The 21,464-nt window shown below is 43.5% G+C and overlaps 5 protein-coding genes across 9 annotated transcripts; 2 read left to right on the plus strand and 3 right to left on the minus strand.

Moving 5' to 3' along the window:
• Positions 1 to 2,908: 2,908 nt before the first annotated feature.
• LOC129591140 (uncharacterized) lies at positions 2,909 to 5,676 on the minus strand. The gene is made up of 3 exons (XM_055486676.1): positions 5,333 to 5,676; positions 4,331 to 4,831; positions 2,909 to 3,820 (listed from the first exon to the last, which is right to left on the minus strand). Exons 1-3 carry the CDS (start codon positions 5,475 to 5,477, stop codon positions 3,159 to 3,161), a joined length of 1,308 nt encoding a protein of 435 aa, XP_055342651.1. The 5' UTR covers positions 5,478 to 5,676; the 3' UTR covers positions 2,909 to 3,158.
• A 673-nt stretch (positions 5,677 to 6,349) lies between these two features.
• Positions 6,350 to 8,812, minus strand: LOC129591083 (uncharacterized). The gene is made up of 3 exons (XM_055486602.1): positions 7,964 to 8,812; positions 7,245 to 7,751; positions 6,350 to 7,011 (listed from the first exon to the last, which is right to left on the minus strand). Exons 1-3 carry the CDS (start codon positions 8,229 to 8,231, stop codon positions 6,350 to 6,352), a joined length of 1,437 nt encoding a protein of 478 aa, XP_055342577.1. The 5' UTR covers positions 8,232 to 8,812.
• Positions 8,813 to 9,367: 555 nt separating this feature from the next.
• Positions 9,368 to 13,025, minus strand: LOC129591059 (uncharacterized). The gene is made up of 7 exons (XM_055486581.1): positions 12,921 to 13,025; positions 11,978 to 12,185; positions 11,716 to 11,807; positions 10,806 to 11,037; positions 10,444 to 10,601; positions 10,030 to 10,291; positions 9,368 to 9,864 (listed from the first exon to the last, which is right to left on the minus strand). Exons 2-7 carry the CDS (start codon positions 12,069 to 12,071, stop codon positions 9,683 to 9,685), a joined length of 1,020 nt encoding a protein of 339 aa, XP_055342556.1. The 5' UTR covers positions 12,072 to 12,185; positions 12,921 to 13,025; the 3' UTR covers positions 9,368 to 9,682.
• LOC129591058 (uncharacterized) lies at positions 12,814 to 14,552 on the plus strand. Of its 3 annotated transcripts, none has more exons than XM_055486578.1 (6): positions 12,814 to 13,251; positions 13,309 to 13,347; positions 13,432 to 13,509; positions 13,563 to 13,613; positions 13,692 to 13,760; positions 13,818 to 14,552. In XM_055486578.1, the coding sequence occupies exons 1-6, from the start codon at positions 12,906 to 12,908 to the stop codon at positions 14,492 to 14,494; spliced, it is 1,260 nt and encodes a 419-aa protein (XP_055342553.1). In that variant the 5' UTR covers positions 12,814 to 12,905; the 3' UTR covers positions 14,495 to 14,552. The 3 variants fall into 3 exon arrangements, with proteins under 3 accessions (XP_055342553.1, XP_055342555.1, XP_055342554.1); XM_055486580.1 differs by having other exon boundaries at positions 13,721 to 13,760; XM_055486579.1 differs by lacking the exon at positions 13,309 to 13,347.
• Positions 14,553 to 14,913: 361 nt separating this feature from the next.
• On the plus strand, positions 14,914 to 21,445 carry LOC129591156 (uncharacterized). Of its 3 annotated transcripts, XM_055486692.1 has the most exons (8): positions 15,009 to 15,257; positions 15,323 to 16,206; positions 16,266 to 16,406; positions 16,466 to 18,060; positions 18,122 to 18,325; positions 18,385 to 18,464; positions 18,528 to 18,784; positions 20,337 to 21,445. In XM_055486692.1, the coding sequence occupies exons 2-8, from the start codon at positions 15,373 to 15,375 to the stop codon at positions 20,469 to 20,471; spliced, it is 3,246 nt and encodes a 1,081-aa protein (XP_055342667.1). In that variant the 5' UTR covers positions 15,009 to 15,257; positions 15,323 to 15,372; the 3' UTR covers positions 20,472 to 21,445. The 3 variants fall into 3 exon arrangements, with proteins under 3 accessions (XP_055342666.1, XP_055342668.1, XP_055342667.1); XM_055486691.1 differs by having other exon boundaries at positions 14,914 to 16,206; XM_055486693.1 differs by lacking the exon at positions 15,323 to 16,206 and having other exon boundaries at positions 14,914 to 15,141.
• The last annotated feature ends 19 nt before the right edge of the window (positions 21,446 to 21,464 follow it).

Genomic DNA, 21,464 nt, shown 5'->3' on the forward strand with positions numbered 1-21,464 from the left:
AAAGACTTCACACGTAGCGTTGTTGATACAAAGCTAGCTCCTCCTGTTCATTGATAAGGACGCTTACAAGGCTGAACCCAGAAAATACTGAACAGTCTCCATACGTTATTGATTGTCAGTCGTATCGATACCATACGGCGGCAATTTGGCAAACAGAACGAATGTCTATTGTTTACTATACTTCTATGGAAACATGCACATTCCGAATGTGTTTGAGCTCAGAGAAAATCAATAATCCGTCCACATTGCATGTACCTACACCGTAGTCTGACGGGAATCGAAAACCTGTTATAGATGCGCAGTGCACGGATCCCGGCTGAAAGAGGCGCATCCCGGATTCCGCTGGCCGTATGCATGGAAGAGTGTTATGGAGTTCTGACATGAACTGTGCAACTGATAATTTGAAAAATCAATTACTCGTCATAAATGACTGCAATTGTGTACACAGACCGTTTGGCTGAGCAGAATATTACCGTTTGTTTGCCGCCATTGCTCCAATCCTTTTCCTGGATGACCCTTTTTAAATATTGCTGTCTTATGTTACGTTTTGCTTTTGTTCTCTTATGTTACGTTTTTCCGCGTTCAGTTTTCATAATACTGTCAGTTCGCTACTGTGTTGTCGACCTAACTTAGCACTTTTTCGTTCAGTGAGTTATATTATGATATCCGTATATAACTCCCTGTACGAAAAAGTGCCAAGTTGAGTCAGCAACACAGTACTTACATATTATTTTGTTTTTCTGTTGCACTTTTCCCTGTGTAGCTTTGCTTACTTGCCACTTCTGTACAATGGCACGGTCCTGTCGCACGAAGTCAAAAAATTCATCAGTATCATAACGATGATAACGTTTGCCCTTTGAACTGAATTTCGCACGATCTTTGAATTTCGCACGTGTGAGTGCGCTGCTTGCCGTCATAGCCGCTGGGTAGTCCGAAGTAATTTGACTACACAGCGCGCCAACGTAGAATGCGCCACGTGAGCGGCCTGTTGTAATGTCTGCAACTCTGTACATTTCCGTCACAACAATCATCCACGAAAAGTACCGGCATTTTGTATTTCAATGGGGTACCGCGATGCACGACACTGGATTGTTGTATGTAACTCCAGCTACAGGTACAACTGGTAAGCGTTACTGGTATTTTCGAAGAGTCCCATGTTGACTGCTTACAAACCGGTAAAATAATACGCCAGCTTATGATTTTTTCCCGTTTACTGTACGACAGTTCTCCATCATGAATCATGACACAGACAACCGAGATTGGAGTAACGTGATCATCCCAACCGTCGGACCGCACGCTTCCTGCATTTGGCGAGAGAACCACACTGCTGGGAGAAACAGCGACATTGTGGAATTGCTGTACTATCTCGGACAACAGGCGAGAATTTCAGCAGGGCTACAGGAACCGTGGTGCTCATGCTGAAAGAAGGTGCCGATTCGGAAGACCCGATGCAGACTGTTCATTCTGACGTCTTGAACCCCATGCGTCAACAGTTAGTTGAGCTGGGGTTAGCCGCTGCGTGACGCTGGACATTACAGTAAAGATCCACGCTGCCGGAACCGTGATGAATTTAATAGCGCTGAAATTAGAAGCCTGCCGGAATCTGGTGATGGAAAAACAGCATTTTGCCGGGATCCGGAACGTCAAAATGATATTCGTGACCGCCTTCACTCCTTAATTATGCGGACATGTCCAGTGTTCTCAGTTTGGATTATTCTCGCGACCTGACATTCGATAACATTCAAGCTGGTACACACCATGCAGCTTTCCTTCAGCACGTCCTCCAACACTGCAGCGCAGTGCTGAGTGCTCGGTTGCATAGACCCCTTCGGATTTGTAGTATTTCCCCAAATTACGTAGAATCACCAAAATCAAGAATCATTGAAAAATCATTTGCTTATTCAACAAAGTGAGGGTTATGTACGAGTATTAAACGAACACCAATAGCATGACAATACTATTGTTTGCATTTTTCAGACTGCATATGCGAGTGATTTCTGTACCGTTGATAGCGCAACGATACTAATAAAACAATACTATAATATACTCCAACGATACCAATAAAACGTTGCCTATTTCTTTCAAAAGCGCGGTTTTTTGTTAAAAGAAATAGTATGAGGTGTGGACTGTGGATCAGATTAGCCAGTGCATACTGCATATCTAGAGTACGTAGAGTAGTTGAATAGTTTTCATCACAGTACAAGTAGCCCATAAAGCTGCTGTGGTTTACGTACACAAACAGCATGGGAATTTAAACCTGGCGGAACACAATGTAGTGTGCACTTGTGAACATCATCTCAGGCAAAAGTGTAGCCTCCGGACATTCTCCGGTGTCCCCCGCCACTATTTCTAAAACGATAAGCTGTTGGCCAAAATGGTGATATGGGAGATCTGGGAAGCTGATTTTGCCACCAAGGACATTACAAAATTTACAACCAACGTGGGATTACAATATCCGGTATGTATCCGTTGGCGCTTTGGCGGTACAGCAGATACAGAATTATTTTTTGTATTACTCGGCTATGACAATGGCTCGCGTGGCATGGCTTAAGTGCTTCGTGTCAACTTTGGTCACCGGTTTTTTACGACGTAAATAGCTAAACAATTGTTCAACCTGTTAAAAAATTATTAAGTACTCTGTACTTTATAAAGAGTGAGTTTGTGCCTAACATACAGAAACAAAAAAAATGTTGAAGGAGATCGGTTCCAGAGTTAAGCAATTCAGGCCTGTGCACTTGATGGCTTGCCGCCCATTCACCTGACATAGGTGGCCCTTGAAGGCCTCTACGAATTACGAGTAGAAAGAAAAACAGGGAATTGGCCAGTCAGATAGCGGTAGAAAACTGCAATAAAAAATCAATAAACAGCCTGCAGCGAAATAGACATTCCATGCGCATAAGCCGCAAGAACTGAATCGAACCAAGAATTACTTATTTGGGCAATATTCGTTTAAAAAATGTTTTCTACGGTAGTTCCACTTTTTCTAGTTCTACAGTTCATGTGTAAAAAATTGTACAATAAAAAGTTACAGAGTATGCTGCTTTGGGATAAAAGTGCCGAGCGGTTAAAAGGATAAAAAAACATAATTTTTGCAGAAAAATAATCGGTTAGTTTAAACAGCCGGATGGGACGACATTATATTTTCCAGAACGCTTCTTTTAAATGATAGAGTCTCGCTCTTCGTGCCAGCTGGAAAACGGACACCGGGAAACGATCCTGCCGCTATGGTGGTCATCATTGGAAATATTTGTCACTTGTGCGTAGGACGGAGGGACATCCGGTTCATTTCGCGACACAACTTCATGATATGCAGGTGGTACATCGATGGCATTTGCATTCGGAGTACGCAGTGCCACGGTAGCTGGCGCATCGGTTGAATTTATATCCGGAGTGCATGGTTCAGCGTGTTGAGGAACAGTCTCCACGATATCATCACGGGATGCTTTTTTGGTACGCTTCAGTGGCTCATACGCGCCCATACAGTACGATATCATGGCAAACACAAGCTCTACAAGGAGGTTCATGAGACCCATCAGTTTTTCTTTCGTATCTGCTGATATCAAGTCCGTTTTTTCGGCATCTAGGTTGCGCCCTTCGAGGACGGCAGACGCAGCCATTCCTGCACTCCACAACATCAAAACTGTATAGATCGCGAAGAAATTAAATCCGCGCATGGTACCGAAGATGCGTGTTGGCGTTGGAGACGGCGGAGATGGCTGAGTCGTTGCTGCCAATCCGAGAAGTCCGATTACGTTGTAGAGGACCATCCATGCCGCGGTAATCGTCCCAAAAACGATGGTTTCGCCAGTGGTAGCCCGGTCTAGAAAAGTATCAACACTAATAACCGGTTCATTTTGCGAGAATCGGTACGGACCTGTGTACAGTACATACTGGTATCTTCTTGTAATACACGTGGTCTAATACACTACATCCGTCTTATTCCCTTTTCTGTCAATAGCTGGTGATAAATAGTTTCCGATTATGAATATTTCACCCGTTCCGGGACAACATATAATGCTCGTTCCTTTCCTATCGTTATTAAAGCGAGAGCTGTAGCCAAAACCCCAGGAAAATCTTATTCCATGCGTTATTTCAGAAAAATAGTGGACGCTAGCCGCTAGGTACACGCGGAAATTTTCTGCTTCGCGATTCTTATAATGTTGCTTATATAAAGTAACTTAAATGCAGGCCCCTACTCCAGCCCTCATGGGGATGCCAGGGAGCCCCTGGGTTTGTCGGAAGGGAGTGTGTATCATTGCGTTTCTACTGTATTTAATCTCTGATTATTTATTTAGAAGAGTAGTCTTTAAGTTCTTGCACTCGTACTTACCGTTAATACTACCCAGGATCATCCACGGCAGTGTAAATAATCCCCACGGCAGCTTAATACACGCCTGGATCACCGTCCAATCGTAATAATCCTTCATACACTCCGTACACACACTCTCTTCCTCATCATAGCGTTGCAAACAGCAAACAACGGCGGCCGGCAGGCGGCCCTTCTTCAGTGAAATGACGGTGAACACAATCAGTACGACGTTCAGAATGAGAAAGGCATACGCCACGGCCGCCAAGTCCAGCATAGGTGTCAGTCCGCTTTGCAGAGCGATTTGCAGAATGGTCCCCAGTGCCAACAGCACGCTGGTGACCATGCAAACTAAATAGGCCTGAGCCAGCCCAAACCCCGGTGCCCTGTGACGGCCAGTCTGCTCCAGGTCTTCGGTGTGCTTTCCATTGTAACAGCAGCCGGTGACAATCCCAGCAAAATTATACAGGACGATCCACATGTAGAAGACGTATCCCACTGCCAGATGGCTGTGCACTGTGTCGGCTGCAAAAAAAGAACAGTCAACTTCCGTGTTCCATGACGCCTAAACTGCACTAATAGCTTGGCTGGATTAAATTTAATCCGGCCTGACGATACAGCCTTTAAAGGCTGTATCGTCAGGGTTAAGGCTCATGCACTGATAATATTATTATGGCTTAGTAACTTCAGTCTTCACTGATTTTCAACTGCTGTCTTGCAGAGCGGAATGTTTTTATTGAATTTAAAAGACTTACTGTACATTAAAATTATCACTAAATTGTCGTTTGGTCAGCATATAATAGCTTGGATACAAGAGCAGGTTTTCTGGCGACGCTTACATACAGACAGTGACTGCCTGTTTGTCACACTGAGACGATCTAAAAATAATTTTTCTTGAATCTTGTGACGTACTGTAATGTCAAAAATATAAATGATGTTTTTCGGATTTCACAAGGCAAATCAAATTTTTAAAAAAAACCAAATGTGCCCACGGAAAGCACGGAAAGCTACTGTGCAAGTACGAACCTTCCGGGAAAAACATCGGTACCCAAACTGGAATTGACATTGCCGCCAGAAGCAATTGCAGCATGGAGAAATAACATACTAAAGCATAGTACATCGAATGCCATGGCACGATCTTGTCGCTGATTTGGTCTAGGGATAAGACCATTGTTAATGCAGGGGGCTAGTAGAAACCCAAGCAAAGAGTAGAGCTGAATAATGCTGCGTATTTGCGTGTTATGTCGCAGTACACGAAGGATACAAGCTTACACCTTCGATCGGCTCATACAATCTGGTACTCAGAATAAACCAGAAGAAAGAGCAGTCGTCCGAGTTTCCACTTTAATCTAACCTGTCAAAATGCAAGGAACCACATACTGCCTGTTGTGATCGTTGATGAATAAAGTAGAGTTACAGAGTACATCACATTATTGGTCCGTGCGAATCTCGCAGTGCAGTGACGGAAAATTCACCCACCGTTAGAGTTAAGTGTTACAAGGGGCATGCGATTTACGCTACGCGTTCAAAGAATCGTACAAAATGCGTCAATAATCTAAACCTGACGCCGAGCCATTATGATATGGTGAATATGAGCAAGTATTGATTTTTGGCTATGGGCACACGCGATATAATGAGTACGGTGCATGCCCCCACAGCTGCCTAGCCCACATTAGTACGTACTTAATAATTGACTATACGTAATTATAGAAGTATGCATCTAACGAAGTGACTTCATTGAAGTCAGAGGTGGTTATTATTATGTGAATTTGGTACCATAAACCAAGTAATTTTCGGTAGCAACGTGATACTTGTTTTTGTGGGGTAGTACTACAATAGTTTTATGGGTGGATTCACCGAAAACGTTCAAATGACGCCTATGAACAAATTTATCCTGCATGGTACAATAAACCGTACACAATACTACTCGTACTTAAAAACTAATTACTTCAACGATGGTCAAAGCGACGTTTCTGCGAGTTTTTTAGCAAACAGATCTGCTAACTTTATCCTTAGGAGCTAAACAACGCACACAGCACAGTTTTAAACGATTCTGGTCTGAAATGTTAATTCCGAAAAAGGCAAAACTATGAAACCGGGCTGGAATCGGGCTACGGTTGTCTCTATAACTTCCGCATACGAAGGAGGAAGCTCCGATTCCCGTTGTAATGTGTCTTCGTAAGCCGGCGGATGAGACCACTGATACGTCAGCGCTTCATCGGGTCCCCTTGCGGTGGGTGGCAAACAATTGTCCACTGCCTCGACAGGAGCAGTGTCGGTGTCGGTTGCGGTTTCCACGGGTGGCGGCGTACTCAGCGGAATTGTGGCTTCGGTTTCTATCGCTGATTCAGTACATAACCACAACACAAGACCGGGTATGGCCAGCAGCGCCTGCAAGGCCAGGAAGAATCCTTCGTCGACAACAATCCATTTGTTTTTCGGGGACCCAGGCGGTATGTCTACAGCTGCTTCAACGATGGCACACACACTGAACAGTACGTTTGCCATCGTGCCGCCCAGGTACATTCCAATGAATTTCTCCTCCCGCTTTGAGTTGGTAAGCCGGGAAGACTGACGCGAGGACGATGCCTGGGTGGCAGGTTCTTCTCCGTGAAATAAACCGAGCAAGCCCAAAATGCAGGTCAAAACTTTAAATACCCGTGCAAGCATCCCGAAATAAACAGTTCTCCCAGTTTCCCGGATAACTGCAAAATGATTGTCACTGTTTAGCCTGAATAACTTTTATCGCTTGGAACAAGGATTTTCAATATGCTGGTGAAGTTGCGTGAATTTTATTAGCTTTACGTACTGCATACAAACAGTATGGAAATACATAATTTATAGTAACTTTATTCAGTATGTTTAACAAACGGCAACGCCCTTCGTTCATATATCTAAAAAAAGTTCATAAATAGATGTGTTAGTACGGTTTCTATACCTTCGATATAATTAGAAATGATGAACGGCAATGGCAGCAGAATAAACAACAGCTGAATGGCACAGGACAATACGATCCAAATATGAACTTTATTGACCTTCGTATTTCCGAGACTGATGTCCGTCCCTACGCACCATTCCGTAAAAGTGTGCGGAACTCGGCCCCGTTTTCGAGCTACCCTGATCAGCAGCAAGCAGGTCGCTGCCACCGCGAGATTCAGATCTCCTATCATGATTAGCACAGCCGCCCTTTCCTTGCCACCATCTTGTACGCCTTGGATAATGGCACCCAGCGCCAGGATGACGCTTAGAAGCAAGCCACACCCGAAAGTTGTAAAGGACTTCAAACCCGCTGTTTCTTGGATGGACGGGGAATTAGGATCCCATACGCGAAGGGTTTTCCTTGTTAACGCTTTCTTCCAGATCATACTGTACAGCACTCCACAGATATTCAGGAGAGCCGTCCAGGTATCGAGGATGTGTCCCGTTGTAAAGTCGCCTGGTAAATCTAAGCGTAAAAGTGAAAAAGCATTTGAGGTGCACGCAATACTACATATGTAGAGGAAACGGAAAACTGTCTCAAACCATTCGGTAATGCCTAACGTTATCCTGAGTTTAACAAATATTTTGCAACTTAAAATCATTGTGCTCGAGTGCTCACTGGACAGAAGCGCCAGTTGTACAAGGAACAAGCGTTAAACGGCGTATACGCTTACGTACCTTTAGAAATAATGGACAAGCACGCTGCTAATACGCCGACTACAAGATTCGCCAGTGAGAAGTTCAGTGTCAAAGAATAGTATGTGTGCTTGAAATCTTTTGTAGGCTCCTGTACAATTAGTGGTTGTTCCCGCACGGGAGAGGGAGTGATGGACATGGACCTCAAAGTGCTGGCTAAGGAGGAAGACCTTCCGGCAATCGGCTCTTGTATGGGCAAATCAGGTGGAGCCCAAAACTCCGCATCATACCGGTACGGATGGAAAATCATGATTATGACCGCAATTCAGCTCCTAGTGCTCGTCGACATTTACTTGTCTCCCAGGGACTTTAGGGAGGTGATGGTACCAGAGCAGCTTCAAGGCGAGCGGCTGATGCTACTCGCGGTTATACGTGCGACATACTTCAGACCTGTGTCCAACTTACTATTTAAACATGTCGGACATTGCGCGGTTAGCCCTACCAGAAAACGTACGAATCGTTCACTTGCATAATAATAATAGTCTGACAAATATAATGGTTTAAAAGGCTTTCCACGTAGGGTCGTCGACATAAAGCTAGCTCCTGTTCCTTGATAAGGACGCTTACAAGGATAATCCCCATGAGATGACCTCACCTCGCAAAAATATACTGAACGGTCCCCGTACTTTATTAATTGTCAGTCGTAATGACACTGAACGTGGAGCGACGCGAAAAAGGATTAGGCCTACGGCAACATAGACACAAATATCTACTGTATGAAAGCAGTGTGCATTCCGAATGTGTTTATCCCCAGAGAAAATCAATAATCCGCCCACATGGCATGTTCCTACATCGTACTTTGACGGGAACCGAAACCTGCTATGCAGACGCGCAGTGCACGGATCCGGGCTGAAAATGCAGGTACATCCTTGATACCACTGACTGCATGCATGGTAGAATGTTATTAAGTTCTGACACAAACTATGCCAACGATAATTGGGAAAATCAATTACTAACCATAAATGACTGCAAGTGTGCACGCAGACCGTTTGGCTGACAAGTGAGCAGAATATTTCCGCGTGGCAGCAATCATTCGCCAACAATGACACACACACAAACCGGAAGTGGATTCTTACTTATCCTGCCTCCGCACGGTTAAGCGGTACCAGTAGACACGTGCTTAGGGAGCTAGTAGAGCAGCGCTGTTGCGGCATGTCCCGCTGATGCACCGTGTCGCCCTCGTCGCGGCGTGTTTCCGGCTGTAGCTAGGAAAGCCGTAGTATAGTACTAATTAGTTCTTGAACGCATTAATTCCTACGTGAACTGCACGTATTTTCTCCGCACAAGTCAACCAGTACTGCATTCCTTGTCCCTGGACGACAATTTTGATATGTTTTAATCGTATTTTTAAGTTTAATTATAACATTTGTTATAATATTGCTCTCTTACGAGTAGTATGCAGCAAGGGTTATTGGCAAATAATGGCGGCGAATGGAAACAGTATACAGTGCTGGAAGATACGTCTCCTGAAAGGAAGCCGTACGACGTACGAAGGGAAAGGGCTCCCGAATGGAAGCGGTAATGTTTGAGCCATGTTTTTTTTTTAATAAATGATTTTGTTTTATGTAGTTCGTCTATGGTGTATGACTAATGAGGTCAGTAGCTAGATTAACTGAATATTCTTCGCAAAAAAACTTCGACTCTGTAGCCCGGAAAATCAGTTAAAAAACGCAAAACCACAAATCAAAAACAAAACTTAATTTATCGAAATTTAAGCAACTGTGTAAACAAACGGGGTGGCACGCAATCCTCAGGCGCCCAGTACTCGTAGTCGGGTTCATTGGCGTAGTGTTCTAGTTTGTAGAACCATTTTCCGGCAAAATATACCACGTCCAGGATGCGCAGTGGGCGTTTTGCTGGCCATACCAACTTTTTCGCCCAATCTTAAAAAAAAAGAAAGCTGCAGCAACCACGTACGAAATACAGGCAGCTGACTGAACATGATCAGTTTAGCTCGCACTTGCCTGCAGTGGATTAAGATAATACCGTACAAGAGTCTGGACAAGTGCAAAGGAGCAGTACAGTAAACATATGAAATCATGATGTACCTTTATAACGCGCCACGCTCCACTCATTACGGAAAACACCCAAACCCGCACCAGCTACCAGTTCTTCATGAAGGGATTTCGGCTTTTCTTCGTCATCGTGGTCTTGTTCTGCAAGCTGCATGCGCTTCCACAAATTATGGAACTGCCTCACTGCACTGTCTACGCAATCGGATCCGCGTAATTTCCACAGACAAAATGCTTTCACCACCGCCGACGCTAGGTATATAACGATGACACCACAAGCTAATTCCAGCGTTACAACCTACAAATCCGGAGTTAATGTAAAGGTCAGTGTGATATCACCAAAAATTAAAACGTTAGCATTCCACGTGCGTGTACTATAAAATTATCTGTTAATAGTACGAGTGAGAATTTCATAGTTTAACTTTACCAAAACCATGAAAACTACGGTACCTTTGTCTGGATGTTCTCGTGGAACATCTGTACTGGATTACGCCAGTCCTGCAATGCCCCACGAAAACAGTTGTTCCCAGGTAAAGCCTCCAGGCAGTCAACGAACTGGAGCCACGGCTCTTTAAACTCTTCTCCACTAGAATCGAAGTGGTAGACAGCTAAACACGGACAAAACAAGCTGTGAGTGCGTAAACAGAGCACAGATGGCCACGTACTTTCCTTAACACGTATGTACAAGCATGTTGACAAATTGAGCATTCGTAAATACAGCGAACATTAAAAGGTCACGAGTAACGCTTGAAGCCGTGCTCAATATTAATACATATGTAAGCGGTTAATTTATAGGATGTTACATTAATGACCTTTAGGTGTTTTTAACTTACAACCACCAGTAACGACAGCCAAAGTCATGTGCTTATCCGATCCTTTGTAGGTGTGGCAAAAAGGAATCACCACAAGATCGGCAGCTATGATTTGTTGAAACGCAGCAGAGTTCGACAAGTGTGGTTCACCAATGATCTCACCAAGGTTCCGCATATCCTTGTATGAGCCCAGAAATTGCATCCCATGCAGGTCGAAAATCACCGCCCGCTTCTGAAACCCCGTGCCGCGGACGATACAACGCAATAGGTCATTAACGTGGTCTGAGTACAGAGGTAAAACGGGTTTAAAGTTTTCGACCAACATAATGCAATCGCTTTCATTTGCTTTAAATTCGGCGGGCGTGGGGCTGCAATCTTCAATCGCTGTTTTAACTGCGGCAGCGATATTAGTACAGCACGTTGTTGGATTTTTTGCGAACAAATGATGACAGGCATCCTCTTTGTTATTAAAAACTTCTAAGCACTTCTGATTACCAAAATAACCGTTTGTGAAACATGCGAACTTGCGCGGCATTGTGCTGATGAGAAAACGCAAAACAAATTCAAGATTTTTTATGGAAAGAATGGCTGATATTCTTAAGATTTGTTGTAAAGACTAAAGTTTGTAACTCGGTATTGAAATGTCGTCTTAATACGGTCTTCAGCTTTTCATGTTACGTAGCAACGCCACCAGTTCTCAGCGTAAAAACAGTGACCTTTCTTGAATTATATTGTGACAGAACCCAGCATGAAGAAAAAAACCCTAACGTACTGCTACAGTACTTATTCGGTATACAACACATACATACTGTACAGATAATACAACGTGTGCAGTAAAATGTGAACATATCAAATACTGAAACCGCATGGTATTTTTGGTGGATCACTGCAGACGGGTAAGGTTATTTACAAACAGTGAATAGAACGTCCTGTTATTGTATGGCATGCTTCGATGATACGTAGCCATCCTGTGATGGTAATATGAATATTCGGTGATAAGATCTACGAGCAACAACACATAATGCAGTAAATGAAGCGCGATTAATTGCTACCAGGAAAAATGAAATCGCGCATTAATCATGTGTGTATCAAGCGTCCGTTTTCTTTACATCACAATAGCGTAAGAATGTTTTCGAAAAAATTGAAAAACCTTGTTGTGATGTACCACTTACCACGTAATTCACTGAAGCCAGCGGATGCAACCTCTATTGGACCGTTAAGAACGCGTTCCATTTGTTGTAGAATTACCAGCAATTGGCCTTCCATGTCACCATGGCGCGAACCCACTGTTGTTGTACCGTAGTGATTTTGCGGTTGAGTAGAGTGGTAATACAGGGTCACGTTGTTGTCTTCATCAGGGGCGGGGGATTCTGGAGTGTCCTGAAAAAGGCGTGACACGTAAGAGGTTGGGGAAGCTGGATTAGGGTGAGAAACAGGGGAATATTCTTCCATCGCAGCGGCAACTAACGCAGCCAGCCCAGGGGGTGGTTGCGACATAGTAGTAGCCACAATAGGCGTAGATACCCGTGGTATAGAGTTAGCAAATTCGGGTAAACGGAAGCGTAATGCAGATACGGCAGACTGAGCATGATAATGAGTGCCAGGAAAGATTGGAGGGAACAGATTCATAGTTGGGCGATGCGGTGCTACCGACGGAGAGCGCACGTAATAAGGAGACGGAAGATTGACGGTAGTGGTCGCCGTCCTACGATTGCCGGTGCTACCACGGCCACAGAACTGGCTTGGTCGGCGGTCCATAGCCAGAACACCTGCACTGTGCAAAACCAAAATCGGAAAGGAAATAAGAAGAAACATCTTAAACAGTAATTGCTTAAATGCTAACAAACAAAACATTGTACTAAAAAAAGCGTGTAATCAATTTTAGTATCCGTAGGCCCTTATCACTGACCTCGGTCATCGTCACCGAGCTCGGTGATTGTACAACTGTTGCTATGAAAGTAGTACGGAAATTCTCGTGACCTTTTGCGCTGTGTGTAATCGAAAACGATTACACCAAGTAAAAACCAAGCAGTGGGTTCTCCTTTAAAAGGGCTCTAGGGATTACTTGTGACTTTCATAATTTTTTAAACCTGTATAACTATGGATTACACGTACGACGAAATGCTGACGCCTTTCTATGACGTGATTAGTCCGCAGCTGCAGTCCGCCAGTGGTAATTGTCCGCTTCCTCCTGCTGCAGCGACGGATGAATTTGCATGGATTGATGAATGGCTTCGTGAGATAAACGGTCAACAGACGGTTTCCAATAATGCTGCAGGTGGACAGTCTACGTCTCAGCCTGGAACATCGTCCTACACAATCGACTACGGCTGGTTGGATGAGGTGATGACCGAGCTCAATGTCCCTCAAGCTCCTGCAGTAGGCTCAGCTCGCGTTTTGGAAAGTACATCAGAACAAACCGTCCCAACAGCTCAAGTCACACAAGGTATCGATCACACGGACAAACAAAAGTGAAAATCATTCGAATTTTACATGGTTTTAGATTCCAATCAACTAGCTGCAAATTACGCTTCTTTGGAAGGTAAGCAAAAAAAAAAAGTTAAATAAACAATTAAATAATATTTACGTTTTTAGAATATTTCATTGGTGACATTCTTGCTTACAGATCGGTACCCAATTTACTTGGAGTATCCCGAAATCATGCAGGCTGATTCCCAAGAAGATTTGATGCAATACGGTCAAGGTTAGAAGCTATAGACCTGAAATCTGTTTAATGTTCACCAAACGATATTACAGGAACTGCGTTCGATTTTCCTCAAATGCAAGCATGCAACACCGTTGACACGGGTACGATGCTGCCTAATTTGTTCTAATAAAAAAATAAAAGAGCCGTTTTTAATTTTCATTTTTTTTTTTTAAAAAAAGGGCTACAAGGTGTGCCAATTGCTCCACAGGGTATGAAGTGGACGGATGCACAGAATCCATGTACCGACAGTACGTATTTCAGTTAGTTCGCCTTTAAATAGTGCCTAACTGAGAAAATGTTTCCAGACCAAACCGCGGTATGCTATAACTTCAACGAACCGGCCACCGTAACCCTTGTGGATGAAGGGCGGGCTGCGGTCCCACTAGCTTCCGGAAGCAGCGACTGGGTATCAGAGGCGGTTGCCTTATCGCTGTTGCATCCGTTGCCGGCGGTGTGGGTGCGAACAAATCGAAAAACCACGACCCATAAGAATTTGCCTGCCGCTCTTCGGTCTATTCCATGGGATATTAGGGCCGAAAATCTGCTGATGTATTTTAGCAGCGACAAAGAGTGGAATGGGTGGTTTACACATGTTGTGCTCGTGTTCTTGACAAAACCGGGCAGCTTGGAAGTGACACGCGATGAGTTTCAGACGGTTTTAAAGTACATCTTGGACGGAGGATGGGATCAGGACAGCGGTAACGCTGCTAATGAATGCAAAAGGCTTGCAGTACCAACAGTGCCATACCGTCGAATTAGTCGCACTTTGTTAATTTGGTACCGAAAATTTGCCAATGGTTCGGTGCGTAGCATTAAAGGTCACACGGTGTATGTTACATTGACTCGAATTACTACAACAAATACTTATGTTAATTGCATGAATATTAACGAAGCTGCTGTTAAATCGCTAGCTGAACAACGAGACCTGTTGCAGATTCTTGTGCCCGATGGCGTTGAATATCCACCATTGATAACAGTGTGACTTTACTTATATTTTTTTGGCATCGGTGTCGGCTTAACTATATGGAAATCTGAATAAAAAAGCGATTTTTAACCATCATAGATTTAGCTGCCTCAAGCACACGAGTTCCGTTAAAACATTACCGCTTATCGCACCATTTTAAAAACAAGAATTATGTAAAAATTTATTTATAGTATTACGACCCGCACTTATAATAAATAATATCGCAGAAAAATTGCAGTTATTACCGACACGGATTACAATTAAAGCGGCATCATCAACCTCATTTACAACAATTATCACCGACGTCAGTTACAATTAATTTAAAAGTTAACAAAACATTACCGAGCTCGATCACAGCTGTCATCGAAGTCGGTTACAACACCCGCTATATAATAACTACCGCATGAAGTAACGGAAAAAGTTTAGACGAATAAATTTACACCACCATGGCTGATAACAGTCTACCGTATAACATTGAAGATTTCACACGCATCGAGTGTACCGGTGAAAAATTCTCCCATAAATACCGACTGCATTTCAAATGCTTTTCTGTAAAAGTTTCTGAATTAGAAAAAGTGCCGTTTTCGGAAGTACCAGTTGTAATAACGCTTATTTTGGAGCATATATTAGACACTCTTTTGGAAGACGTGGGACCAGATGAAATGGTAAGAATGCGACTTGATTCTGGATCTCTGAATCGACCAATATGGACGCCACCTATTGCACGGTCGCAGCTAACGGTAGCACGATGGATGGCAGAGGTTGCGCGCGTACTGAATTCGTACGAAGAATTTGTTATCGACGATTCCTTCGAAATTTCATTGCAATACACCAACATTCCAAAAGGTAGCTGCAACCGAGACGTGCCGCAGCTTCTACGCCGAAGGTTGGAAAAAATGAAATCAGTGGTTGTTATTAAAAATACGGATAAAATCTGCCTGGCCCGTGCCCTTGTTGTTGGAAAAGCGCATGCCGACGGAAACAAAAGCTTGTACCGGAAGCTTATACGTGGTAAAAGATTGCAGACCAAGGAAGCCCAGTTTCTCATCACCCGAGCGGGATTTAAAGAACAGGAATTTAACCTTCGGCACCTTCATAAATTCCAAGAAATTCTTCCTCAGTATCAGATCATCGTGGTCAGTGTGGATCATGCAAACCTCATAGTGTTCAGCGGAAAAGTTCAACCCAAGCAAATCATTTTGCTGCATCACGATCATCACTTTGACGTGTTAAAATCTTTAGCAGCCTTTTTTAGAAAAAAGTATTGGTGCTACGCGTGTAATAAGGGTTATTCGGAACGCGCTGATCATCGCTGTTCCAATATGTGCAAGTGCTGTTTGAGGTCATCTTGTCCGTCTGATCCATGTTCTATGGTGCACTGCAACGACTGCAACCGTGCCTTTTTCGGACCGGACTGCTACGCTCACCATAAGATTGGACCAATGAAAGGGCGGCCAAAACGAAGGAGCATTTGCAGCTTGATCCAAATCTGTAAAGATTGTTTACGGATTGTCTCAATGAAGCGAAGGAAAAACGGTAACACTCATCAGTGTGGTGAGATTTTCTGCAAGACGTGTAAAGTGCATGCTCTACCCGACTCACATCACTGCTTTATGAGACCACATCAAGTCAATGCGGAAGAACTGGAGCTGAACGAAAACGCCAGCTTTTTATACTTCGACTTCGAGACTTATGTCGGAGAGAACAACGATTTAGTTCCTAATTTGGCGGTAAATTATTTGTTTTTTTAAAATTACTATAGGCTTGAGATCGTCCGGTGTTGTTGCAGGTGGTACAGGATGATGACGGTAACGAATGGGTGTTTCCGGCGGAAGACGCACCTTTGGGCGGGGATGTGACTGATGCATTATGTACCTTCTTGTTCAACGAAGAGCACAGAGATCACTTCATCATTGCCCATAATTTTAAAGTTAGTAAAATAGCATGTACTCAAATTTCGCGTTTTAATTGTCACATTTTTCTTTCCAGTCGTTCGATGGCTATTTCATACTCAACTGGCTACTAAAAAATGGAGTGGTTCCAAAAGTCATTCTCAATGGTGGCAAAATTCTACAGCTGGATGTACCTTTGCTGAATATACGTTTCCGGGACAGCATTAATTACAATCCTCAGAGCCTCGCAAAATGGCCGGCAACTTTTGGGTTACCAGACATCAGCAAAGGGACTTTCCCACATCGCTTCAACCGCAAAGAAAACTGGGATCAAGTTGTTCCCTTTCCGTCGATGGATGAGTACGGTTATCAAGGAATGAATACCAAGTCCAAAGACTCATTCCGAGAATGGTATGAAAAAGAAAAAATGGAGAAGAACAACATTTTTGATTTCCGTCAAGAATTCGTACAGTACTGCAAGATGGACGTTACTGTTTTACGGTTATGTTGCCAGCAGTTTAGAAAACTGTTTCAAGGAATAAGCAAAGGGCTGTGCCCCTTCGTCTCGTCCTTAACAATTGCCGGTTTGTGCAACAAGTACTGGCGCACATTCATGCTGAAACCAGAACAGATTGGACTGTTACCACACGGTTTAAACGCAAGAAATCGCCACCAGTCAGTAAAGGCCAAGAAATGGCTGTCCTGGATGGAAGAGGACGGAAATTGTGAGATCCAATCGGTCATCAACGGTTCCGAGCACAACATTGGACCATACCATGTCGACGGTTACAGAGATGATATTCACATGGTTTATGAATTTTACGGCTGCAGGTTTCATGGCTGCCCAAAATGCGTCGCCCCAACAACCCTGCACCCTTTCCGTGACATACCAATGTCCGAAATTCATAAAGAGACGCTCGATCGCGAGGAGTACATTCGAGGACAAGGATACAATCTGACTTGCATTTGGGAGCATGAGTTTGATGAAGAACTGAAATCAAATCCTGAAATGAAAGCTTTTGTCTCCCGCCTGCAGTTCATGGACCGATTGGACCCGCGCAACGCTTTCTATGGTGGTCGAACGAATGCGGTTAAACTTCTCCACAAAGTAGACGGTGACGAACAAATCCGTTATTACGATGTCAACAGCGAGTACCCGTTCGTCAACAAAAACAAGCGGTATCCTGTTGGTCATCCCATTATCATAACTAAGAATTTCCTCGATATTCGAAACTACTTTGGAGTGGTGGTGTGTGAAATGCTTCCACCTGGGAATCTGGCCTATCCGGTTTTACCTTACCGCTGTGGCGGCAAACTGACATTCCCTTTGTGCCGAACGTGCATGGAGAAACATCTTAACACCAAATGCGAACATGCGGATTGTGAACGTGCCATTACTGGTACCTGGTGCACGCCGGAAATTTTGAAAGCGCTTGACTGTGGATATGGCGTAGTCAAAATCTTTGAAGTCTGGCACTTTGACAAGCATGAAGACCGACTGTTCGAAGGTTATATTAATCAGTTCCTTAAAATCAAAACGGAGTCCAGTGGATGGCCCGCAGAAATTCAGACGGAAGCGCAGAAACAAAAGTACATTGCGGATTTTAAAGAACACGAAAACGTTGATTTGGACTATGAAAAAATAAATTCGAATCCAGGTTTAAGGGCACTAGCCAAGCTGTGTTTGAACAGGTAAAAAACCTTTATTGATATTTTTTTAATAATTATAGATTCTACTTTTTTTTTTTTGCAGTTTTTGGGGCCGCCTGGGAATGCAGGACAACAAATTGAACACCATGTATATCAGTGAACCTGAAAAGTTTTACAGTATGCTATTGTCGGGAAAGCACCACGTGAATTCTTGGGATTTATTCACGGAAGAAATTGTTCAAATTACGTACACAACCGAACCCGGATTTGTCGACCGTAATCCTAATACGAACGTCATTCTTGCAGCGTAAGTGCTCTACGTTGATGAATAATAACCATATATCGTGGCTCAGATAAATATTTCAGATTTACTACCTGCTGGGCGCGACTACATTTACTGAAGTTTATGGAGATGGTTGAAGGTCGACTGCTGTATTTTGATACCGGTTGGTTACAAAGGTTTTTCATGCTAGTTTGCTTTTTTTTTTTACGGTTGTTTTTTTTTGCAGACTCAATATTTTTTGTGACTCGTCCGGGAGCTGTTGATCCTCCTACCGGAATTTTTCTCGGTGATTTAACAAACGAATTGAAGCCAGGACAATACATAACACAGTTTGTCAGTCTGGGAGCCAAAACCTATGCCTACGTTACCAACGATGGGGCCAGCGTTGTCAAAGTTAAAGGTTTCACCATAAACGGACGCACTAGCGAGCAGATCAACTATACAACGATGCTGGACATGCTGGAAAACCGCAACGTAGTCGATGTACAGTATCCTGATATTCTTCAAAGGGTCAAATCGAGTTTGAGCATTCGTAACGCAAGTGCAGTGAAACGATTTCAAGTAACTTATGATAAACGTCGTGTTATTGATGAACAGTTTAATACAGTACCATTTGGTTACAAGTTGGTTTAAACCAGTGATTTATTAAATTCATCAAGCATTATCTGAATTTGTTGAACGGCTGCGCACAATTGCTCCGTTGTTTTTAAACCGAGAAAATTGCATTTACCAGAGGAAAATAACACCGCTCGACCAGTGCTCAATTTAATCGCTAAACCACTAAACAACTCAGGCGTATATTCTAAACTGAAAAAAGCACTGAATTTTTCAATGTGCACGCGCTGTGAGAAAGCATGGTTCCCAATGACATTCACAATTCGGTAATCGGTAACGGTATAAAAAATTCCTATATCCGAAAGAAGATTTGCAAAATAAGTTACCAATTCTTGGGCTTCCGTTTCGGTCCGCGCTCCATTAACAGTTATTTTACCGTTTCGATATAACTGGCAGTGTGCTTTGAATGGTAACAGGCGGCGTACCAGCAAACCCGAGAATGTCTCAGGAATATATTGAGCCATTGGTAAAAGCTTCTCAATTTTCCGAAGGTCCAGGGTAGTGTTTAAATCCGCAACGGCAACTACATTGGTGATTCTGGGCATCGCAATGATACCACAACGCGAAACGTACGGCTTTACGGAGTGTAGAAACGGGTAGTGATGTCAACTTATGAAACGGTGGACAGCCAAAGGTTTCCAGGTTTTTTACTTCCGGTACAAATTGTTCCAGCAACCGGCACTTTTCTTGCCCTTTTGCAAGGAATCGTATTCTGCTAGGACGTCCAATTCTTTTAAATATGTCTTCAACGGCGCAACTCACTTGGTTGCAACGGTAATCTCCTTCGGTATACCACAACAGACCGTGTGAATGGCGAGCTTGTCGTGTGAGGTCGAATTTGTATTGGCTGGCACAACGCGGTAACGTAAAGGTATATAAATTCTGTTCCGATTTTTCCGGACAGTAAAATGCCAGTTGTTTAATATACTTTTTACCGTTGATGACAAACCAATCTGCGTCAAGAATGCAGGGCACTGCCATTTTTTTCTCAAATATAGAGAAAATGTTGCAAAAAAAAAAGAATTTCTAAACGGTGACCTTTCGAGTATTGTAATTTATATAGAATCGAACTGAACTGGTTGCAACCGTGCAAGATGATTGTAATCGTGCAGAGTTACGATTGTGTAACCGACCAGAATTACTGTAATCGTACACCATTATAGTGCTGTAACCGAATACGGTGATTATCACCGAACAGGATTATAACCTTACAAAAGTGACTGTAATCGTGTACGATCACAATTGTGGACTAAGCTGTGGTGTACTGCACGTTTAGATCGTTGTAATCGAGTGGGATTACTGTAACCGTGGAAGTAAACGGTGTGTCATAAGTTGCGGTCGTAAATGAATTGTATATAAACGGTACCGCTCACACTAAGACCGTGCAGAGTTTAGTTTTGTTGAATTTTGTTTTATCTAGATATTGTATAAACCATGGAGTTTCTTGACTTGTTGGCACAAAAACGACCGCAAGGAGGATTTACAAAGCGAAAACGCCCAGGAGCCGAAGACGATACCAACCCGGAAGCAAAGAAAGCTAAAGGTGGCGCACTAATAGAAGGTACGCCAACGCATCCACGCTTTGCTTTTACACAGAACGGCAAGCCGGTTTATCGACTGGGCAACGACAAGTTCGTGTATGTTGGTACGAATACGGACGCAAAGAAAAGTACGATTCGCGTTGTTTTCGGGGAATGGAAAGAACAGCCTGATAACTCCTGGAAAGCGACTTGGGGGAAAAACATTGTGCTCTCCAAGAAAGGATTTCTCCGTTTGGCGGCTCTTATGCTGACTGGAAAATCCGACATGGACGAGACTGCCCGCGCCAGTTCAGCAGAAACAGGGAGGTTGACACCATTGTACTTACTAGATGGAAGTATGTATTTTGGTTGGAGTCGTTTCAGCAACGCAAACGTGGCTACGATTCGTCGATTCAATGTGAAAGCTGGCGACATGGTCCCGACCCGTTACGGTATTTCGTTCGGTGAGCGCTGTTATGACGGACTGAAGGAACTGCTGAAGGATCTGCAGTTGATTAAAGACATTGCCAAGATTCAGAAGGAAAGTGGCACTGAGGATCCGATTTTGGAAGGTTTAGCGTACACTGAACTGGATGAAAACATAGCTGATGCCTTGGTTCCACTGGTAAAACTGATGGACGACGGGACTGGACCGAAGAATTACACCGAAAATTACCGCCCATCGGATGCTGAATGGAACGGAGCTAAAGAACGTCTATTGGAACTGCGCATTGTGCATGGTATCTTGTTTGGGTTAGAAAAGCTGGGAATTGAGCAAGCTCTGGAAATGGATGTGGAGTCTTATTTAATGTTGCATGAGAATCGTATTCGTGGAAATGTTGGGCGCACTATTGCAGCGGATAATTGTTGACGTGTTAAATTGGTTAGCAATATAAACCGGCACTACTTGTTTTCATATTTTTATTTCAATAAACGCTTGCATATTTGCCAAAGCAGAGCCCCATCAATCATGTTTGTATTTATGTCGAAAAAAGAATTGACATACTGACACACCATTTTATCGTTGC

The sequence above is a fragment of the Paramacrobiotus metropolitanus genome, unplaced genomic scaffold (genome assembly GCF_019649055.1).
Source record: "Paramacrobiotus metropolitanus isolate TYO unplaced genomic scaffold, Prichtersi_v1.0 Parri_scaffold0000044, whole genome shotgun sequence".
NCBI classification, from domain to species: domain Eukaryota; kingdom Metazoa; phylum Tardigrada; class Eutardigrada; order Parachela; family Macrobiotidae; genus Paramacrobiotus; species Paramacrobiotus metropolitanus.

Coding starts and splice junctions, on each gene's coding strand:
- LOC129591140 (XM_055486676.1), bottom strand. CDS start 5,477: ATGGTCTTATCCCTAGACCAAATCAGCGACAAGATCGTGCCATGGCAT. Junction 4,832..5,332: donor ACCGATGTTTTTCCCGGAAG/GTTCGTACTTGC, acceptor CTTTTTTTGCAG/CCGACACAGTGCACAGCCAT. Junction 3,821..4,330: donor GATCCTGGGTAGTATTAACG/GTAAGTACGAGT, acceptor ATACTTTTCTAG/ACCGGGCTACCACTGGCGAA.
- LOC129591156 (XM_055486691.1), top strand. CDS start 14,923: ATGGCTGATAACAGTCTACCGTATAACATTGAAGATTTCACACGCATC. Junction 18,465..18,527: donor ACTGCTGTATTTTGATACCG/GTTGGTTACAAA, acceptor TTTTTTTTGCAG/ACTCAATATTTTTTGTGACT. Junction 18,785..20,336: donor AAAACCGCAACGTAGTCGAT/GTACAGTATCCT, acceptor TGTTTTATCTAG/ATATTGTATAAACCATGGAG.
- LOC129591058 (XM_055486578.1), top strand. CDS start 12,906: ATGGATTACACGTACGACGAAATGCTGACGCCTTTCTATGACGTGATT. Junction 13,614..13,691: donor ATGCAACACCGTTGACACGG/GTACGATGCTGC, acceptor TTTTAAAAAAAG/GGCTACAAGGTGTGCCAATT. Junction 13,761..13,817: donor ACAGAATCCATGTACCGACA/GTACGTATTTCA, acceptor AAATGTTTCCAG/ACCAAACCGCGGTATGCTAT.
- LOC129591083 (XM_055486602.1), bottom strand. CDS start 8,231: ATGATTTTCCATCCGTACCGGTATGATGCGGAGTTTTGGGCTCCACCT. Junction 7,752..7,963: donor CTTGTCCATTATTTCTAAAG/GTACGTAAGCGT, acceptor TTTTACGCTTAG/ATTTACCAGGCGACTTTACA. Junction 7,012..7,244: donor CATTTCTAATTATATCGAAG/GTATAGAAACCG, acceptor ATCATTTTGCAG/TTATCCGGGAAACTGGGAGA.
- LOC129591059 (XM_055486581.1), bottom strand. CDS start 12,071: ATGGAAGGCCAATTGCTGGTAATTCTACAACAAATGGAACGCGTTCTT. Junction 11,808..11,977: donor TGGCTTCAGTGAATTACGTG/GTAAGTGGTACA, acceptor TGTTGCTCGTAG/ATCTTATCACCGAATATTCA. Junction 10,602..10,805: donor TAAGTTAAAAACACCTAAAG/GTCATTAATGTA, acceptor GTCCGTGTTTAG/CTGTCTACCACTTCGATTCT.